Source organism: Xiphophorus hellerii, chromosome 15, assembly GCF_003331165.1.
Source record: "Xiphophorus hellerii strain 12219 chromosome 15, Xiphophorus_hellerii-4.1, whole genome shotgun sequence".
In the NCBI taxonomy this organism is placed as follows: Eukaryota; Metazoa; Chordata; class Actinopteri; order Cyprinodontiformes; family Poeciliidae; genus Xiphophorus; species Xiphophorus hellerii.
In genome coordinates, this window is record NC_045686.1 from 12,481,467 (window position 1) to 12,501,970 (window position 20,504).

At 36.2% G+C, this 20,504-nt stretch overlaps 2 protein-coding genes across 2 annotated transcripts; both read left to right on the forward strand.

The window, feature by feature from the left end:
• The first annotated feature begins 921 nt into the window (after nucleotides 1-921).
• LOC116733652 (uncharacterized protein C1orf115) lies at nucleotides 922-2,541 on the forward strand. Its single transcript, XM_032584436.1, has 2 exons — nucleotides 922-1,289; nucleotides 2,296-2,541. The coding sequence occupies exons 1-2, from the start codon at nucleotides 1,023-1,025 to the stop codon at nucleotides 2,431-2,433; spliced, it is 405 nt and encodes a 134-aa protein (XP_032440327.1). The 5' UTR covers nucleotides 922-1,022; the 3' UTR covers nucleotides 2,434-2,541.
• Nucleotides 2,542-4,168: 1,627 nt separating this feature from the next.
• On the forward strand, nucleotides 4,169-6,846 carry tmem18 (transmembrane protein 18). Its single transcript, XM_032586244.1, has 5 exons — nucleotides 4,169-4,341; nucleotides 4,459-4,576; nucleotides 6,081-6,135; nucleotides 6,253-6,346; nucleotides 6,472-6,846. The coding sequence occupies exons 1-5, from the start codon at nucleotides 4,249-4,251 to the stop codon at nucleotides 6,568-6,570; spliced, it is 459 nt and encodes a 152-aa protein (XP_032442135.1). The 5' UTR covers nucleotides 4,169-4,248; the 3' UTR covers nucleotides 6,571-6,846.
• The last annotated feature ends 13,658 nt before the right edge of the window (nucleotides 6,847-20,504 follow it).

Here is a 20,504-nt window from a genome sequence, read left to right on the forward strand (position 1 = left end):
GTATTTGTGTTTTTGAATAATTCTGACTAGAAGAGATACAGAGATGCAAAACTGAGGTGGAAAAAATTCTTGACATAACTTTGTTGTGCTGCCACCTTAAAGAAGGACAATATTACAGGTAGAACTATAATGGAATAGTTTAAGGTCAGTCGTTTCACAAAATCCCCAATTTGTATTTTGAGTAAAAGTTGGTATAAAAGCAAAAAATTATGTTGAGAAGTGCTCTGTGTTGAAAGGAACATCGCCCATTTTAACTTGGCAGCCCTAAAAAATGGGGTTGCTATTTCTTAGGGTCGCTAAGAACCCTAAGAAACTGGCACATAGTTTTGATGTGTCAAAAACTATGATGTGTCATAGTTTTTGACACATCAAAACATATTCATGTTCTAATTGCCTAGGCAAAGTCCAGACCTAAATCTTATTGTGAATCTGTAGCAGGACTTGGAAAAAAATGTCTTCACAGATCCTGAAGTTTAAGGGAAATAAATATTCTTGCAAGACACTGAAAGCACATATAGAGCAATCCAGACCCTCTTGTGCACAAGACCAGAGATGCTAACCAGTATATTGTTTTTGGATTATTAATATAAACATTTATTAGTTTACCTAAAGGATTCGCATACATTTTTCTTCTGCTGTAAATGGTTTTATTGAAAGCTGTAAAAAATAACTTATTGGTTTTGAATTTATTTTTTGGCAGGTTTAGGAAAAATGCACTAGCCTACTTACATATAACAATATTAACTGCACATGGCCTTAATTCTGGTCGCTATGCTGTGTGCTTCAGAATAATGGTGACTTTGATTAAAACGTGGCACTTGACGATGCTCTTTCGAGGTCAGCTTTGTGAGGAGAAGGGATTTGCACCTTTAAGGGCTGTATGCCAAATCCCCCCGACCCCCCAACACCACTGGAATGCATTTCAGCCTGATGCACGTAACATTAGTTGACAACATAGCTGACCTCCCAGAGGAAACTGGTGCTTCTCCTAACATCTCCCAAATCTGCAACCAGGAGACAACATGAAGCCCAAATCTTTTCCATCCCGACTGTTTGACAGGAATTCAGCAGGAGTGTCAGGTGAAAGGAGGAATAGTTGTGCAGCAAAATATCAACGACATGTTGACTCTGTGGATCAACCACCTTCTGATGGCAGCAGTCCAAATGAGAAAGCCAAAAAAGACCTAAACCTTGCCTTTTTGCCAGAGAGGTATGAACCACTGATAGATGATGAGGCTAAAGAAGAGAAGAAAAAGAGGAAGAAAGAAAACTACAAGAAAGTAAAAAAGGTATGTATTGTGTATTTTAACTAAACTAAAGCTGACAATTACTGTTTATATATCGCAACAAAGAGGAGTGTGCAGCACACTTTTGAGTTTTAAATATTTCCATACACATCAGCTAAATTTAATTTGATCATATTTTGATTATGATTCTTTCACATCGGATGATATATTAAAAATGGTCAGATATCTTTGTAGATTAATGAACTTGTTTACAAAATTTGCCCTCATAACCCTGTGGAGAGAAAGTCAAATAAGTAAAAAGAAAATTAAATATAAATATAGATATAATAGATTTTATTTATAAGGCATTTCACATCTTTAATGCTAAAAGGACAAAATCAAAACAAGCAATTGCAATATATAAAAATAATCAAATAAATGAATAAATAAAAAAATCCTATATGACCACAGCAATCAGATGCTACAATAAAGTTTTGAAGAACCTTGTATGAGTTATAATTGCCAAAGTAACCTCATTGTGAAAAATAGGAGCTGTACTTGCACAGTGCTATACAAGATTAAAGTTGTTAAGAAACTGACTTAATCTTTGGCAAAAAGATACTTCTCATTGTGAAATCCAGATCAGGCTTCTTTGATGGAGATTTGATAGCTACAGTGTATTTATGTAGCTATCAAATCTACATAAATTTAATAGCTACATATCCAACCTGCTTAAATCTATGGTTTCTTGTTCAACTCCACCAGTAGATAGAGTTATACTCAGTTCATCCTGTTTCTGCTGCAGTCGGTCAGCCCTTTCCTGTCCAGGATGCGTGAGACAATGGAGTTCTCAGGACGTTTTGTGTTGATGTTGCAGTCAGGACGAAAACGAGCTTCTCTTCCTGCTGCTGTTATTGTGCCACAAAGGAATATATATACATCCTTGAAAACTAAGTCTTGTCCTTTTATTATTTTAACCTATTTGTCTTGAAGCCACTGGTAGGGCTAAGTTAATAGTGACACCATTGTGTTGAAAAACAACTTTTTGATGATTTTCTTCTATATCCAGAATGTTGGGAAGGCACTTCGCACCACCTGGAAGTGTCTGATGCTCGGTCTGTACAACTTCGCCCTCGCCTACTCCACTCCCATCGCAGCAGCAGCAACTTTTGTTCCGGATTTTCACCCCAGCAGAGACAGGACATGAGCTACGCTACAAGGATGCCGCCTTTGGAGTTTGCTGTAAATAGTTGTAACCTTGGGACCTTGACCAAACTCTGTATTTTCTGAGGTTCTTGTATTTTAAAAAATATATCCTCCTGAGACCCAGAGAAAAAAAAGTTTTTGAATTTCTTTTTTTTTTTACACTACATGACTCTTTGGAGTGAAAAAACATCACTACAATTGAAAAAATTTCAAAACATGTTTTTATTTATTTTTTAGAGTATGTCCTTTGGAGAGGACATCGGGACTCTCTTGTGGCAAATATGAACACATTTCGAGGCCCAGGTTGTCCTCTCTAAGGACCAACAGGATTTAACACAGTGGCATGTATAGTTTCAGAGTTATGAACAAAAAACCTATGTGCTCCACAGAGGACAAAAATTTATTGCTGGGTCTCAGGAACAGTATTTTTGTCTTTTTGATTTTTTAAAAATAAATTCCGCCTATTTTGACTTGTTATGCTTAAATTTCAATGTACTGTACAGCATAATCTTTAAGAATAGAATACTTAGAGGATCCCCCCCACACAATTTTGTTGTTTCCATATGTTTAATCAAGTCTCCTGCTGCAGGATAGCAGTAGCAGATTATGTATTTTTGTGGATATAGATATTTAGAAACAGAAAAAGTTTAACAAAAAAGTGATTAACAGTATGTTGTACTGGAACAGACTCTTTAAACTCTACTTACCTAATTAAGTAGGAAGTGAGAATACACTTTTTCTTTCAAACAGCCTTATATAACTGCATACACTTGACCAAAGATACCATATATGGAAATGAGCAATCGCACATTTTATCAATTTTAAATATTTTTTATGCAGTTTGTGCCCTAGAATTACATTAATACACAATTGTTTTGGGTGGGCTAGAGTGTGCAATGTGTTCACATGCTGGGAAATCTCATAGAAGATGTGAAGTTTAGCAAAGTTGATGAAGAAGCGCAGAGAAGGCACTGAAGAAGAAGAGAAGATGTCCTGTATTTTTATAGATCAGGAGAAACCTTAGGAGGAGCTCTGAAGTCACTTGCGACAAAGAGGTGCAGGACATGCATGAAAGTGATTAGAAACATATATACCTTTAATAACATGCACAAGGACAGTGAAACAGTGTTGAGATATGTGATAGGAGTTAGAAATGCAAAGTCGGAGAGGTATTGCATCAGCGATCATGACTGAAGGATGAGGTTCTATGAATAATGATGTCAGAAATTGCTATTGTGCTCTGTAGTGACAACTGTGGTTTGCTTTAGAGAAAGGGAGCACAGCTCCAGTCCTCTAGAGCCATTACTGTCAGCTGATAGAAGAAACTTTTTTTATTTATTTATTGTATGCAGCAATATAAACTAAATGTGTTTTTATGTTACATATTGAAAATTTGTTAGAGGTATTTTCTTTTGTTGTTTGTAATATAGGTTTTAGGTCTAAGTCAGATTTTGTGTAGTAAAAGACAAAACTGTCTATTGATTGTTTTGTGGTGCTTAGCTGCACTCTATGTCGTATATTAAAACTAATTTAAAAAATATTTAGCTTAACTTTCGTTTTTTATTATTTTACCTATTTAATCATTTTGCAACTGTGTAACAAAACATTTTTTCATATTTTCACGTTTCAAACATTTAAAGAACTTTTGTAAAACAATTTAAACAAATCAAAAAAGACACTTGTGAAGACTTATTCACGTTTACACTTTGAAGGAAGCTGATTGGCTGGATGTCTGTGACCTCATCCGCCCCATTCGCATTTCCGTTTTCTTTTACCTTCAGTTAAGCTATGCGGTTAGCTTAGTCTTTTTTTTAAGATGACAGAACAAAAACCAGAGAATATTAGCTCCATACCCATCGACGGATTTAGTAATTTAAGAATCACGTCGATATGGACGTTTCTAATGTCGGTAAGTTTTAATTTTCTTTGCCAAAATGGCTTGACTAACTAGCTAATCGAGGTGTTAGCCATCTCTGCCTGACTAAAAACAATGATGCATTACAATGAACAATTTGTGTGTTTACAGGTGCAGTGGTCGGAACCATGGCTAATCGGGCTCATAGTATTTCATGTGGTGTGTTTGTTCCTGACTGTAGTAACCTGCAGATTTTACAGAGCTCAGATCTGCCACTTCCTGGTCATCGGTACGTGTTCTGCAACATCCCATCAGTATCTAGATCAGTTTCTGGAAAACTACCGATTGTACATTTGTGTCACATGAAGCAGAAAGAGTTACGTTTTTAATAGAGTCATAGATTAATTCAAAAATAACAAAATGCTGGAAATCAGCAAGTTATTGGCTTCGAAAAACACTCAGGAAAAGTAAACAGGATGCGCCATAGCAGCGGTGTATTTCATACTTGCTCCACATCAGGACGTTATTTACAACTCTGAAGAATCCATATTGTTTTGGCTATCCTTTCTACTGGCCTAAAACCCTATGAATATAGGTTGTGATTAGATCATTGGAAGACAAAACATTAATTGTACAAGATTCCATACGAGTAATCCTTCAGCAGCTGAACAGTGCCACAATTTTAATAAAGCTTAATTTTATTAGGTGAATGTGTCAAAATAGGAAATGAATGATCAAAAAGAGAGATAAAAACGGAAAAAACTTTGACTATTTAATTATGTCATGGTCCAATGCTGACCCACAGCATGCATTCATTTTATTCATAAGCTTTACCTATCAATATAGTTAGGATAGTGAGATAAAGAATAAGTGTTTTTGCTGTTAAGCAAGCAGATGTAAAATCAATACCTTTCAAACTGAGATTTTTAATGCAACACATACACTAGAAAATTTTAAAACTTCTCCGTCTAAAAAAAACTAATTGAGTGACTGACTACGTAGAAATCCCTTCTCCTGAACGTGCATGTGGCGACAGTTTAAATTGCATTTAGTCATTAACTTTGCAGCAATTCAATAGCAAAAGCACAGATGCAGGAGCTTGGGGTTGTCGAGGGTTGGTTTTCTGCAACTTTTAGATGTGTTTCTGCTTCAACACACCTGAGTCAAATAATCAGGTCATTAGCAACACTCTGGAGAACCTGACTGCATACTGAGGAGTTAATCCAGCCATTTGGTTCAGGTCCAGGAAATCATCTGAAAGGTGCAGAACACGGGCCTTTTAGGAATGGAGTTGAATCCTCCTGGTATGCCCTGTGAGCCAGCATTGTAATTTATGGCATGAGTAATGTATAACATGTGGTTAGTTCATGTGTCTAGGCGAGAGTCTGAGTTAAAGACAGGAAAGCAGGGCCAAATGTGTCACATTTAGAAAGCGAACATGAAGTGTTTGGCAGCAACTGCTCAGCTGAAGGCCTCCTGCAGGAAGGTGTTGCATCTTCACTGAAACACTGAGCCATGTGTAGATTTTACGAAGAAAAAAACAGAGAGTGAGCATAATGTTAACGGCAGCAATGGCTGCAGACAATGTGATTGAATCTGGGTCATCATCAAAGTATTTAAAATGCAGCTTAATTTTGTAAACTGGATACAGTTTAGACATCCAGCTGTTGAGCTAGAGCTAATTTGGGGACAGGAAAGTGCAGAGATGACGATGTTATGTTAGTGATAACATCATAATGTGCCATCACTTGTTTATGTATTAATAAATTAGTTAATGTAGGATCTCTCCACAGTTGGCCTGGTTTATAGTGCTGAGTATCTAAATGAGCTGGCAGCGATGAACTGGAGGTAAGACCTAATATTTTTGTGCATTTGGGTACCTATTAATGTTTGTACAGATTGGAAAAAAACAACCTTTGTCTACAAAAAATTGCTTATGTAAAGTTTTTTTTTATCTTCTCTTAGGTCTTTTTCTAATTTCCAGTATTTTGACTCCAAGGGAATGTTCATATCCCTGGTTTACTCAATTCCTCTCCTTCTCAATGCAGTCATCATCGTGGTAAGTTTTCAAGTTTATTCTCCTTCAGCTTGTCACATCAAACAAATATGTCAGAAATGCTCTCTAAAAGATTAAACCTCAGATCACGTGAAAGTCTTCTCTTTTTTTTCCTTCCTCGCTGACAGATGGTGTGGGTTTACAGGACCTTTTCCACCATGACTGAACTCAAGACGCTTCAGCTGAAGAGAAGGGCCCGTCGAGAGAGAAGAGAGAAAAACGACTGATCCCTTTCCCTATGTCCGTACATGGCCTTCATTGGGAGAATTGAGAATTTCTCCCCTGCTAATCCTGAATTTTGGAAAAGGAAAACAGATTTGCTCTTGTGACTTTAAAAGGACTACTCTCTTTCAGGGTAGAAGTTTCCCTTAACCTTTTTTTTTTTTCTTTTTCAGCAGTGGAATTTACTCAATGGGATTTATGTAGACCAAAGGATATTATTGTTTTCTATTTCTATTGTCTCAAAGTGTGTTACAATGAAATATAAAGAAAATTTTTCTAAAGATCATGTTGTTGTTGCTTTTCATTCTTTAACAAAGCAAGTGAGAAAAGAGTCATGTGGGAATGTTTAAAGTAATCCAGTCCTCATAGATTCTGAGGCAGCTTGCTGCTTCTTAAGATGGAGTGTATAATGAACTTCCTCTTTCTCTCTCTTTCTCTGTGTGTGTGTGTGAGAGAGATTCCTTTCCTGACTTTGCAGATCTTCCAGCCACAAATCAACCCAGGATAGACTTTGAAGTTGTCACTCCATAACAGGGGTTCCAGTTTTATCTACTAATTTATTTACCCATATAATGACTTTTATATTTATTCAATTTTAATTTCTATACCACTATTTGTAGTAAAAAATATTGTCGTTTAATAATATTTGATTAAGATCTAAGGTCCTTTTTATCCAATGAGGAAGTTTGGTCAAAATGATACAGGCATCTCCCAAAAACAAAACAAAACAATACAAGAAATAGCCCAATATACAATTTACATCACCTTAGTTTTTACATTTATTCAAAAAATGCATATTGAAATGGTTATATGATTAAATGGTGTTTTTATGTTTCCACTTCAATTGCTGACCATTCATCCATGCAAGAAGATTCAAAGCTTTGGAGGCTGAAAGGCCTCCCTGCCTTGGCGCTAATCTTTAGCTCCCACCACAGGTTCAAGTTGAGACTTATGAGAAAGTGATATTTATGAGAAATAAGTTTTGTTTCCTTCCATATTCAGGGTGTTGGGTGTATTTAACGGTAAATGTGGGTTTCACTGAGTTAAACCTGTTATTTCCAGTCTTGCAGGCCTAATGTTTCATTGCAATTTCATGGATATTTTTAGCCTCACTGGAGTTTTATTTAGACTGCTTTAATAACTTTAATAATCAAATTAATCATTTTCCTTTTTATTTCGAAGCACATTTATTGTTTGATGATGTTTTATCATCCTTGCAGGCTTTACTAATGCTTTGGGCAGCAAACTAATAAGCCGTTTCCTTTTCCTTTGTTTTCCTTTTAGCTGGACTCTTAATATTTTTTTCACTACTGCTGGAATTTTTTTCCAGCACTTTTAGTTGGATGTACATCTGTAAATGTAGGAACACTCCTCCCTGCAATTTTCTCAAACTGAGTTATCCACATTATGCTGCAATACAAATCCAATGCACAGTGTCTGTTGGAGTCCTGCAGGAGAACAATAGTGCACCACTAGACGGCAGCATGAGCTAGACCACATGAGAGATTCAGTTGTCTGTACTTCAGCAAACTTTTCACTCACTCGCACTCCATTTTTCACCTCTTATCTCCTGGAATTTCACAAGATGTTTTACCCGGACTGCCCTGCTCTTTTTCCCTCCTTTCTAAATCCATCATTATTTGTTTTCTCAGATGAAGCTGCTAGGCATAGGCATACATAACCCACATCCATCTGTCAGGATGCATTAGGTGTGGACATGAGGGATTGGACAGCAGTCGCTGGAACTTATCAAAAAGGAGGGGGAGGAAGAGGAAGGGGAGTGGGGCTGTTGTTCAGTGGATGGTGCTGGTGTGCCTGCGTGCTGGCTGGTCAGAGCTCCATCCCTCGTGTAGGAGGCTAAGAGGAGGAGCGCATCACTTCAAAAGACATTAGGCATAAAAAAAACTGCCTCCTGACCTCACACTAGAGTGCAAGAGCAGGTGTTGACACGCAAACAGACTGCCTGTGAGATCACTAACCACACACATACACACACAGGGTATAGCCAGCAACATCAAGTATGCATAATTAAGTCATAAAGCTTCCCATGCTTGTGTGCATTCCCCTTTTCACTACAAAACCTGGACTAAACTTCATCTGCTAAAATCCTCTTCTACAATTTGGTGTCAAAGCGGCAGCCAAATTTATCAGTTCATGTATCACTAGCGCACCTTCCATTTGTTCATGTAACGCAGCATGTTGCACAACGTCCAGTCAGCTGCCGTCCCGAGGGTGAAAACACTTGGGATGAAAACCTGCATGAAAGCATAAACACCTGTTACATGGAGGCCTGCAGACAGAACTTTGCACAGTACATTATGAAGAACAGAACCTACTTTGAACAGACTGTGCGTCAGATAAGGTTCAACGTTCAAATGAGGTAATGTCAATAACATGTAATGACATCTGCCAAGTAAGTCACCAGCAACAATAAAGGGAATTTAAGGGAGGAGGAAAGAAGCTGTCTTTCAAAGACTTGCTGCAAAAATGTAATTTTCCAGTATAATGTTTTAAAAGTACTTGAGTGAAAAAAGCCTTTCCTTGCACTTATCAAACATTTTAAGCAGCCCTGAACAGAAAGACAGAGAGGAAGGACTGGAAATTGAACTGGTGACAAGTGTGTTCAGGACTGCAGACGATGCACCTGCACTGCCACTGAGCCATATGGTGCCCCAAACCTTAAATAAACTTTTAACAAGTCTTTTTTCCTTCATTTTGAAGTTCTGTGATTTCTCATTTGCTTTTTGAACAGCTCATTTGATTGTCTCTTGTCTCCCAGAGATCTTATAGGTAAAATCGGAAACATTTTTTAAAATTCACTTTTTGATTAGCCAGCTAATTCTGATTTGCATTTAGCTTAAATCAGTATCTAGAAAACATTTCTGGTGCTGCTTTCTTGGCTTTCTGTGGCTTTTCCACATCCTTTAATTTATTTGTTGAATTCAATTTCACTTCATTTCTAATAACTTTATAAATGGACTAATTTGTTCAGATTTTTGTGCGTGGATATTTTGTCTTTTTCTCTGACTGACCTGTACATAAATTTCATGTCAACAGAAATATGTTTATTGAGAAAAAAGTTAATATTTATTTTACTCTCAGCATGGTAAAGCGATAGATCTTTAAAATATAATAAATTATGTCACACAACCCACTCCAAGCTTTTCTTTTCATCCAGATAAATATGAATCTTTGAATTTTTTATTTTTTTATTTCTTTTTTGCATCATAAACATTTTTCCCTTTAACGTTGATTGTTCAGTTGGACTAAACCTGAAAACCTGCAAGTCTTCCATCAATCTCAACAGATGTTTCTGAGTGAAGTTTGGTTTTAAGCCCCTAAAAAAAAATCTCTTGACATTGATTTTATGGGAAAACTTTCTCTGAATGATATCGTCAATAGTGTTGCACGTGACGGAGTATCTGTTGCACAAAGAGGACATAAAGACATTTATTTCATTCTGTCTAGCCATTCTTTTGTTTTTTTGATGAAGTTTGTATTGGTTCCCTTTGGGGATGTCAACATCTGTTGCTATCTATTGAGCTTGTGGGGATTTTTAGCATGGACTTTGTTTTTTTTTTCAGTTACGCTCATTTAAACATATTCCAACCGCCTTTCCATAAATCTTGTGGCGACTCTGAATCTACATTCCCGCACGACTGAAGAGATTTAATATTATTTAAAATATTAAACAAAATGTAAGATCTTTTCTGTTAAGGAACACTAAATGTGCTTTATAAAGTGGCTCACTGCTTAGAAGAAATTGTAAAATGGAAGCAGAATGTAACTATCAAAATCCAGTAAATGCATACAGTTGAAACACCACTGAATCTTTTTCTTTAAACTGAGATGCTTGCATACATTTATTAAGTATGTAGAAAATTTTTCCTTTAAACATCAGCAATTAAAACATTCCCAGTGAAAGGTTCATCAATGCTTTTGCAGAACAAGAGGCACAACATTAGTGTTCTTTACTTTAATTAAAATGACACATTTGACCAAGGGCTCTGATAAATTGGAAACAACAAAAGTGCACATCTTAAAACGAACTTCAAAAATCAAATTGAAAAGGACATAAACAAAATGTGTATAATGATTGTTTAAGTGGCTGTATTTCTCATTGCGCTTTTTCTGAGCATAAACCATGCCTTTGAAAAGTATGACCAAAATACATAAATGTCTCAAAGTGGGTTTGCAAAGTTTAATGTTTGTTGAAAACTGGAAGCGACGTACGGCTATCCTGGAAGGGGTGTCGTATATCAACAGCGTCTCGTCGCCAATTGAGTCACTGTGTTACTGAGCATGCTCTGTAATGCAATGAAACGATGAAACACAGAGCGATGACTCATTCAGTGTGTGCTTGTGAATAAGTCTGTGTAATATGCATGATTATACAGAAACATTTTAGTTGACATATTATTCATACATGACAATATATAAGAACATAAGTTCAACTATTGTCCTCATGTGATTCAACATGCAGTTTCTTTATACCTGAGAGGTTATACTTTTATTTATGACCAAGATAGTTTAAAACAATATACTGTGACATTTACAAGATACTAATTCGATCAGTCGATTCCACTAATGTGTTTTTATGCTTTTTCAGATGCAGCATGTCTCCAGGATTCAGACTAAAAGCCACAGAGGCCTCAAAGTCATGACTCAAACTCAAGCTTATTCTCAGTGAGTCATCAGTCAGCCTTTATCAGTTACTTCAGTCCACAGAGAGGATGACCACCTTCTTTCATCATCACTCAAATCCAGAGTCTCTACTACAATAAAAAATACAACCAGGGATAAACAATCTGTTTCCAACAACATGAGGAATTTCAAGAAAAACTGGCTATGTCAGAAAGACATTGAAACTGCTCAAAAAACTTTAGAAAGACAATACATTAAAACGAACAACAGTTGGAAACGGTAAATGATGGGGTTTACAGTCACGCTTGCAGAAAACAGTGAAGCAAAAATGTAAAGGAATATTTAGTTAACAAAGAGGATGTCGGTTTGAAAGATTGAGGAAATGGAATGATTTTAATAATGACGGTAAGGAGAGGTATAGAGTAAAAAAACTTTATTGTTCTACATACATTACCAACTGGTTGTAAAATATTTGGTCATTCATTTATTTTTCCTTCATTTTATCTCAAGTTTTCTGTCCAGAATCCTTTGAATTGAAAGTTTTAAATCTTCCATCTGATCAAAATATTGAAGCACCATCTGTCCGGCGGTGCTCTCCAATGATTCTGGTTGGGAGTCTTATGTTATCCCTTCATGTAGCAGCATATTCTTTCAAGCAGATGTGCATTCTTGGAAGGAAAGCTATTTATTGATGTCCCCTCCACTCTCTACCCCCTTCAACATACATTTATTTAAGTTGATTCTGTAAGATTTACTGTCCAGGTGAGCTCAATGTCATGCATTCTTCCCAGGCATATTTATGCTAGATGGAAGAAATCCAGAACAACTGATATATTTGGATTTATGATTTTAGGTGAGATCATGATGAAAATCCTTCTCCCTGGAGCTGCATCTGAATCCACTCACTGGGAACTATGTTTTGTATCCACTGACATTCCCACAATGATTCCTCTGTTGCACAATGATTCCTCTGTTGCTCAATGATTCCTCTGTTGCAGATTTCCAGTCTCGTTGAGAGTTGCTGCACCGCTTCAGACATATGGACAATGATAAACTCTTTACATCATCAAGACTGTAAATAGATGCAGTAAAGGTGAGCTGGAGGTGAATATTATTGTACTGGGAGTGAAATTTACTGCTTGAAGTCCTGCTTTTTCAGCAAGATGCTTAAGCCATGATATACAACTAGCATATGTACTATACAAAGAACACATGGCAATTTTTCCTGTCTTAAGTGAAATCCAAGGAAACATTTTCCTTTTTAAATCTGTGAGGATTACCAAAATAGTTTTTGTCTGTTAAATGCTAGAATAATGACTGACCATTTTTTCTCTCTCTCTCTCTTAAGTTAAGACAACTATGTTTTTTAATGATTTGGGAAAGTCTGTGTGATGATGTCATGGCTTTGAATTTGGGGGACACATGTAACTACATGTTGACGCAAAACAGTACAATAAAAACCCCATTTTGATTCAAAAAGAAAATATACTGGTAATTCAGAATTTCTGTTAATTGCCAGAAATATTGACGTAGAATTAACAAGAAAACAAATCCAACCAACCACTTAACTCACTTCTCCTGTCAGGGTCGCCAGGGGTGCTGGTGCCTATCTCCAGCAGTCAAAGCACGAGAGGCGGGGTACAACCTGGACAGGTCGCCAGTCCATCACAAGGCAGCACAGAGACACACAGAGACAAAAAGGAGAAACAACCATGCAGATGCGACATTCACAAATAGGGAGAATTTAGAGAGACCCGAGGAGAAATCATTTTTATTAATCGTAACTGAATTCAAATGTGTCACCCATATCTCACCTTAGCTGTAGATCTTTTGCTCTATGATCTAATCCAGCCTGATTATGATTCATGATTATTGAGGTTCAACTGGGAGGTTAAGTTGAAAGACAAATTACATCTGGAAATACATACTGGAAAAAAATAAATAAACATGTTTCCATTGGCCAACTTAAACATTAATTCAAAAATGTTTAAATGCTTTTTCCTTTTACTGCTACCAGACTACAGCATTCATTTCAGTCCCAGTGATCTTTGTATAAAACAGAGTTTGATCCCCAAGATAGCCGAGGAAAAGCCGGGTTTCCTCGGCTTTTTGGCCGAGGAAACCCGGCCATAAAGCAAACAAGGTGTTGATCAGATGGTATTGTGGAAATTCACAGCCCATAAAAAATAGAAACATTTTTTGTTTGGTATAAAAGAGGTCATGATGTACTCTGAAGACAAATGTTAGATGTCATAGTGAGACACTGTGGTCGCCCCCCTTCAGCTTATCAGAGGAAACTGCTGTTTTGTTGTATCGACTTTCAGAAAGATGCGGCCAAGAGTGTTAAAACTCCCGGCGTAATGTCATAAATCTATGGGTGGACTTAAACAAGCCTCCTTGTATAAACACACAAACGATATCTGAGGTCATTGACTGTGTATTCATGCAGAAAAAAGAATGAATACAGTCAACTTTACTCTCAATCCCACAGTCCTGGAAGAGAATACGTCGTAGAAGAAGAAAATTTTTAAAAAAAAGATGTGGAAGGAGTGTGCATGCTGAATGAAATCCACCCATTAATGTCCATTCTCAAACATATCTATCTGTCTAGTCAACGTGTGCACTCAAGGGGACAGTGTCTACATTTCCACTTATGCCAATTTGGTGCTCCTATCTGAAATGCATGAATCACGGCCAATTATTGTAATAGGACTTTGTCAGTAAGGATGAAATTCCAAATCAGTTCTTCTGTGCAGCAGAAAGGAAGAGAATCTATCGTTTTTCTATTTCTTTACTCAGTATTTTCACCAAACTCTGTGTCAACACATCTGCTTTTTTGTTGTAGCTCTGAGCTTCTTTGTGCTTTCGTTTTGATGTCATACCCAAGTTGTTGTCTCCAGAGGGTCATTTTGGTTGTAAATGTTATGTTTGTAATGTTGAATTACATTGTATAGTGTGTTTAAACAATGTTCATGAGAGACAAAAATTAATAGAAGAAATGTGAGAACGATTAACCGATAGCAGCATTATCTCAGCAGTCGCCTCCAGTGTCATGATGTTTGGGTGTTTGGTGTTTTTGTCATGGGGTTTTATGTTCCATAGGTTTATTCATAGTCTTTGCTTGCTTGTCTGTGGGTTTGGGTTCATAGTATGTTCTGGTGTCATGGTTTGTTTCTCTAGTTTTTTTTTCTGTTTGTGTTTGTAATGTTTTATTCAAATTAGATTTTAGTCTCTTGCTTAAAAGACGAGTTTAGAGTAAAGCCACCACAAGTCTGAAAGTACTGGCTGGCTTCCAGCTCAAAATTAGACTTTCTAAAAAAAAAAAAAAAACAACACAACAATGGAAAAAGGAACAATCATTTAATTTTGCTATAGTCATACACTTACTATTTTTCTACTTCTCCGTCTGGAGCAAATTATCTTAGTGATAAAAAAAATTACTGTTTTTTTCTTGCTTTTGAATAAAGTCAGTTTTTGGATTAATTCATTTATCTGCAAACGCAAAAAAAAAAAAAATGTATATGTTGCAAAGATTTTTTTCCAGCTCTCTTCATGCTATTGTGGTTAGGGTTGTAGCTCAGGTTATTTATATTAGCTTAAATGTCCAAAGTCCAAAAAATATGTAAAAAGTATAAAAGACAGAAACCAAGAACAAGAGAGCCAAGCATGAAGCTCAGGAGGAAGGAGTAGAAGAAAGTTTAGTGTGATGTAATTTACCACTTTGGTAAATGATCGCAAATTATCAAAGATTTGAAATCAAAATCCACAGATTTTAGTGAGTGAGGTAGAAGTCTGCCTTCTACTTAAACAAATCTCTGATACTTTTTCTTTCTTTTTCTTACTAAATTTAGTAAGAGGGAAGGGTCTCTTCCCTCTTACAAAGAGGGAAGAGACCCTTCCCTCTTCCCTGTTTTTTTTGCTAAGAAAACTGTTGTTGTTTATAATGATAAGCAAACATGCTTTAATGTTTCAAGTGTACCATCATTGCTCAATAATGGTAATTCCATTTCTAGAGAAGTACAAAAAGCTTTTTTGTGTGTCAGAAAATCATATTTTAAAATCAGATTTGCTTAAACAATGAGGGGAAAAAACCAACAACCGTGAATCATTTGTTTCACAGTTTTAAGACATTCAGGTCTTCTCAGCATCAAGTTTCATGTTCTAATGATATTACAGGAAAAAATAAAGTTAAGAATCTTAGAAACAAATAATTATGAATCACATTATCTATTTTTGTGCTGACACATTTCACATTTTATCCAACTTAAATTTGAAATAAGGCATTAGTGATGTTTCAATGGGAAGAAAAAATACTTCTACATTCACAGGGTGATGATTTATTTAGTAATGATAAACACTAAAAAAAATACCAGCTATCTTTCTTTATTGGAGTTTTTGTAACTGATAAAACATGTTTGTTACTAAATGGAAAGCTCAAAACTGATTCAGCCTCTCTGCAGATGTTTGCTTGTTGGTGCAATCTACCATCTCCCATTGGTGAACAGTTTGCATAAAAAGTATTTAATTCACAACAAGATTAAATATGTAAAAAAAAAATTAAGGCGTTAGAGGAGGAAGCAATACTTCTGACGGTGAATCACTGAAAGATTAGATTTATTTTTTTACATTTTAAATCAACCCACCACATGGAGAAGTCAACATTTCTTTGAATGAATGCCATAAATCATTTAGGGGTCTGCAGATTTTATGCATGGCCTGTGTCCAAAGCAAGCCTGATCAGTGTACAGTGTACATGCATTAAATATAATACAAAACTTATGTTTCCTTATTTGTGTTCAGTATTCCATGTTGACTATACAGACTATACATGATGTTTTTGTACTGTCTGTATGAAGCCTGTGATCAACTTGTAAGAAAATGATGAAGTTGACAGACCCACGGTAAATGCAGCGTTGTGCAAAACTGGTGCGAAACAGAAACATTTACACCTCCACATGATGTTGTTTGGTTTGGCGTCTAACCTCCAACATCTGCATACTCAACATATTTGCTGAATTAACAAAGTACATTTAAAACGTGAGAGGCAGAACATCTAAACAGTGCTACACTATTTAGATGTTCTGTATGAGTTAAAAAAAATCTTCACTTAATCGTTACTTAATAAAATATGGCAGAACTTCCTTAAAAATAATATTGAAAAAATAATGTTGAGAGTTTGTACTTTGGATGTAATATTGAGTTTATTGCCCTGGTTTGAAGGGGTCCCTTTGACAAAGTCCAGATCTTGCATTGTGCTCATTACAACAAATATGAACATTTTTTATTTTTAGATACATAAAGCCTAAAAATAAATGTGTTTCATTTTAACGTTTTGCCACAGACCGTCTAACATGCTGAACTGATTCTGTGTGGCACCCAATGCTCAAAGTGCATTGATTATATTTACTGATAATATTATGTCTGTCTGCACAGAGTAACCTTAAGTAATACCACAAATCTTTTTACCAAATAAAGTTTTGGCCTTTTAGGGGCAGTCAGGGTGTCTCCGAAACCAGAAATAATAAAAAGCAGACAAGGACATGAAGTTAATTTGGAGTTTACATTTCTGTCTACGTAATAATTTAATATCAGCAGTCCAAAATAAAAATGACACAGTCAGTGTACGCGTGTGCTGTTCTAAAAGAACGGCTCACAACTACGTCTTTCTCTTTCATATGACTTTTACAAGATACACTCTTATCATGATTTGTCTGTTAAAGACATGATGCTCACGACTCCTTTTGCACCGCAGGCAGAGATGCTGGTTTTTCATTAACAGAGTTTGTTTTTGAGGAACGTCAAGCCATGGAGAAAAGCTTTAGTCAAAAGAAAACAATGAAAAATGAACAAAGGCAATAACAAAACTATAACCGAAACCAGAAATTTTGGGGTTCTGACTCCTGCTTGAGAAGAAAGCAGCTAATTAGGCCTTAATCAAAGGGGCGGAAAAAAAGAAAGAAAATAGCAGCTGTCAAACAACAACAAAGTTCAACATAGTCAGAACATCTAAAATGAAAATGTTGCTGGATTTCATAATTTGATTCAATAAGAATTGTGCCAAATGGTTTGTTCCCTTCCCCCCACCATACATCTGAGCAATATGAATAAATTGCAGCAATCCATTTTGACTTTTTTTTCTGTATAGCCTGAACTTTTTCACATTTCATCACATTACATCCACAACCTTAATGCATTTTATTGGGATTTTTGCCTATCAGTCCACCAGCCGTGAAAATGATAGAACCAACCAATCGCCTTAGAGGTCACGCAACCAGGAAATAGAGTCCACCCATGTTTAATCACATTTTTGATTAAATGCAGTTGTTCTGTGAAGAGTTCAGAGGTCCGTTAGAGAACAATTGTTACCAAACCGAATCATGAAAACAAGGAACACATCAGATAAGAAAGCAGAAAATTTAAAACCACGGTTAGATTACTCATATTCCAAATGTTGTATGTTATGGAGGCTATTATGAATAATAATTATTTACTCCTCCAGTCACCATTCATGACGACTCAGAATGAATATTTGCAGTATTATCCACATATCTGGCCTGTATTTAAGATTTTCTTTTCTTGGGTTTAATTCAGAGATTAAAGATAAATGTAAATTTTTCACCTTGGTTAAACATCTGTAATTATTCATTTTAATAAATACAAAATCTAGTGCATAATTGATCTCCTTGTCACTGAAAACAAGGCACAGAAGAAGGGCTGATACTGACAAACCTTTAAATGGTTAATAAATACAGCAATATTAATGAAAACAATAAAAGTAGCAAAATGAGACAGATGGCCTGGTCTCAAGTTTCTGCAAGTGCATTTTCTCAAACAGCTCATGAATCTCAGATAAAAAGAAACACACTTGCATGGTAACTTGACAAATAGCTCATGAGAAATGAAAGCCACAGGAGACGGGGCGTGTGGTCTGGCAAGAACATAAATTTAGGTTGTTGCGGTGCACAATCTTTATCCTTCAGCACTAATCCTGAAACTTGGACAAAATGCCACATTTACATTGCAACTCAGGTACCAGACGACTATGACACTAAAGAGAGCCAGGTCCCTCTATCAGTGTGCAAGCGATTCTCTGTTAGTGTTACAAAAAATATTTTATCATTTCAGAACTAGCTGATTTACATTTAACCAATTTAAATTATGTTTTACTTTCTCTTGTGCTTAAGCAGTGTGGCATTCATTCTGTAATTGGACAAACATTTTCACCACAATATCTTACCATCTAGCTTAGGATTTTATCTGAGTATACTTTTTACGTGACCTAAGCTTGAAGAAATGACATTGCAGCTGATTTTGATTTTGTGAATTATCACATACATCTGGACTTAGTATTCAAACTTATATAAAGAGAGGAGAATGGAGAGGATGACGTCACCACTGACAATGAGACTAAACAATGCAGGGCTTATTTCAGGAATACTCTCAAGCCATAAAGGTATGTGCCGCATATAATTACCAGAATAGAAATGTCTATTAATGCATTAAATCCACAAATTGTACATTATAAATGATAAACGGTTCTCACTATTCTACGTTCCCAACTCGCTTGTTATGCGTTCGGTATTTTCAGCCATTAAGGTCCCATCAGAATCCAAATCTGAAGAGTTTTCGCTGGATTCCGGACATTGTGCACATCATGATCTGAGAATGGTAGTGGACAGTAACTTCACTCTAAAATTACCCTAATTTGGCATTTATTGATAAAAACATTAAAAACAAGTTTTAGGTCAGAGAAAAGGGTGCCTGGAGTTTTGAGGAAGTGTTTCACTGAATGATATTCATGCCAATCAATATTTTGAGATTTGATTTCAGTTCTTCTTTAAGAAGCCATTACGTTACTATGAATTTAAATGTAGTTTTAAGAAACCACAGTATATGTCTCCAAAGGTGAGGGTCTTTGCTCCAAAGAAGGTATTATTGAAGAAAATTGTCAAAAACCTTCTTCAGGCTTTGAGCTTTCTGCCATGTCTGCATGATGACGAGTCACACTACACACTATTTAAATTGACTGAAGAAAAGTAGAGCTGTGCTCCAAAATTCTAATTATTTAGGTAGAGTATGCATCTTAAAACATGACCCTGAACACTTTTCCAATAACCATTGGAAAGAAACAGGCATCTATAAGGGAGAACAAATTTGCTTACATTAATCCCTCTGGGGAGGCGCTGGCAAGTGCTTTATTTAAGCTTTGCTGTGCAAGGTCGGAGTCCTGTCGTTCCCTCCTGCGTCATCATCCTTGTTTGCAGAGGTTTCCATCTGGGCTGAGAAGATCTCCTCTTCCTGACGGTTCTCCTCTGAAGACATTCCTGTCACCGGGTTAATTTCCCAAAACAAGACTGACTGCAAACATCAGTGACCTCCAACACCTCCAACAAAACACGATGTCTGCTTATGAAGACTGACATGAAAGGGGAGATGAGAAAGGGATGCGCCGCTTTTTAAGTGAAGGAAGAATTTGTTTGAATAATGATAAGTAAATATTGGATTCTATCTTACCTATTCAGAAGATGTATTTACCCATTCATCAGCCACCCGCATCCATTGAGCTGCACACACACACAAGCTACAAGCATGCTGCACTGATGAATAGCAACATGAGTCTCTGTCTGTTGGTTTGTGGGTTCCACCTCCAGTTCTTTGTCATCCTGTCAAACAAAATTATTGGTCCTATGCTTCACCTCGCCTGTCACTTTAATTGAATATCTTAGATGATATCATTTTGGCAGAAAAGAGAGATCTCAACTTTAACAAAAGATATCAAATTCAATTAATGACCAAAGCTGAATAAATGTCACTGACGATCAGAAAAGGCAAAAATACCCTCAAAGGAAAATAAACAGTGATAGCTCCTGAATTACAATTAATAACCAGTTCAAATCTTTCAACCATTGTTAAACTTGCTTATTTAGAATTGCAGGGGAGGGGGCCTGGACATGTTGTCAGAGAAACAGAGGACAAACAGTCATGCGAACACACACATACTTAAAGACAATTTAGAGTATCCAATTAACATAACTGTTGGCGCACACGTAATGAAACCACCATTGCAAAACAGACTAGAATTCAAACCCAAGCTTTTTAGCTGCAAGGCCAGCTGAAACCAGATTTTTCCATATGCTTTACAAAAATACTTTATTTTTTTCAATGCTAAACATTAACACCAGAATCTTCTAGCTTTAGTTCAAATTTCAATAAATAACTTTAACAAAAATGTAGTTTTACATAAGACAGTCATGATGTCCTGACAGTTGAATATGAGACAGAAAATTTATGGAAA

What these genes read in the sequence shown, in the direction of transcription:
- LOC116733652 (XM_032584436.1), top strand. Translation starts at nt 1,023, where the DNA reads ATGAAGCCCAAATCTTTTCCATCCCGACTGTTTGACAGGAATTCAGCA. An exon ending in ACTACAAGAAAGTAAAAAAG is followed by an intron (nt 1,290 to 2,295) that starts GTATGTATTGTG and finishes TTCTATATCCAG; the next exon opens with AATGTTGGGAAGGCACTTCG.
- tmem18 (XM_032586244.1), top strand. Translation starts at nt 4,249, where the DNA reads ATGACAGAACAAAAACCAGAGAATATTAGCTCCATACCCATCGACGGA. An exon ending in CTGCCACTTCCTGGTCATCG is followed by an intron (nt 4,577 to 6,080) that starts GTACGTGTTCTG and finishes ATCTCTCCACAG; the next exon opens with TTGGCCTGGTTTATAGTGCT. An exon ending in TCAATGCAGTCATCATCGTG is followed by an intron (nt 6,347 to 6,471) that starts GTAAGTTTTCAA and finishes CCTCGCTGACAG; the next exon opens with ATGGTGTGGGTTTACAGGAC.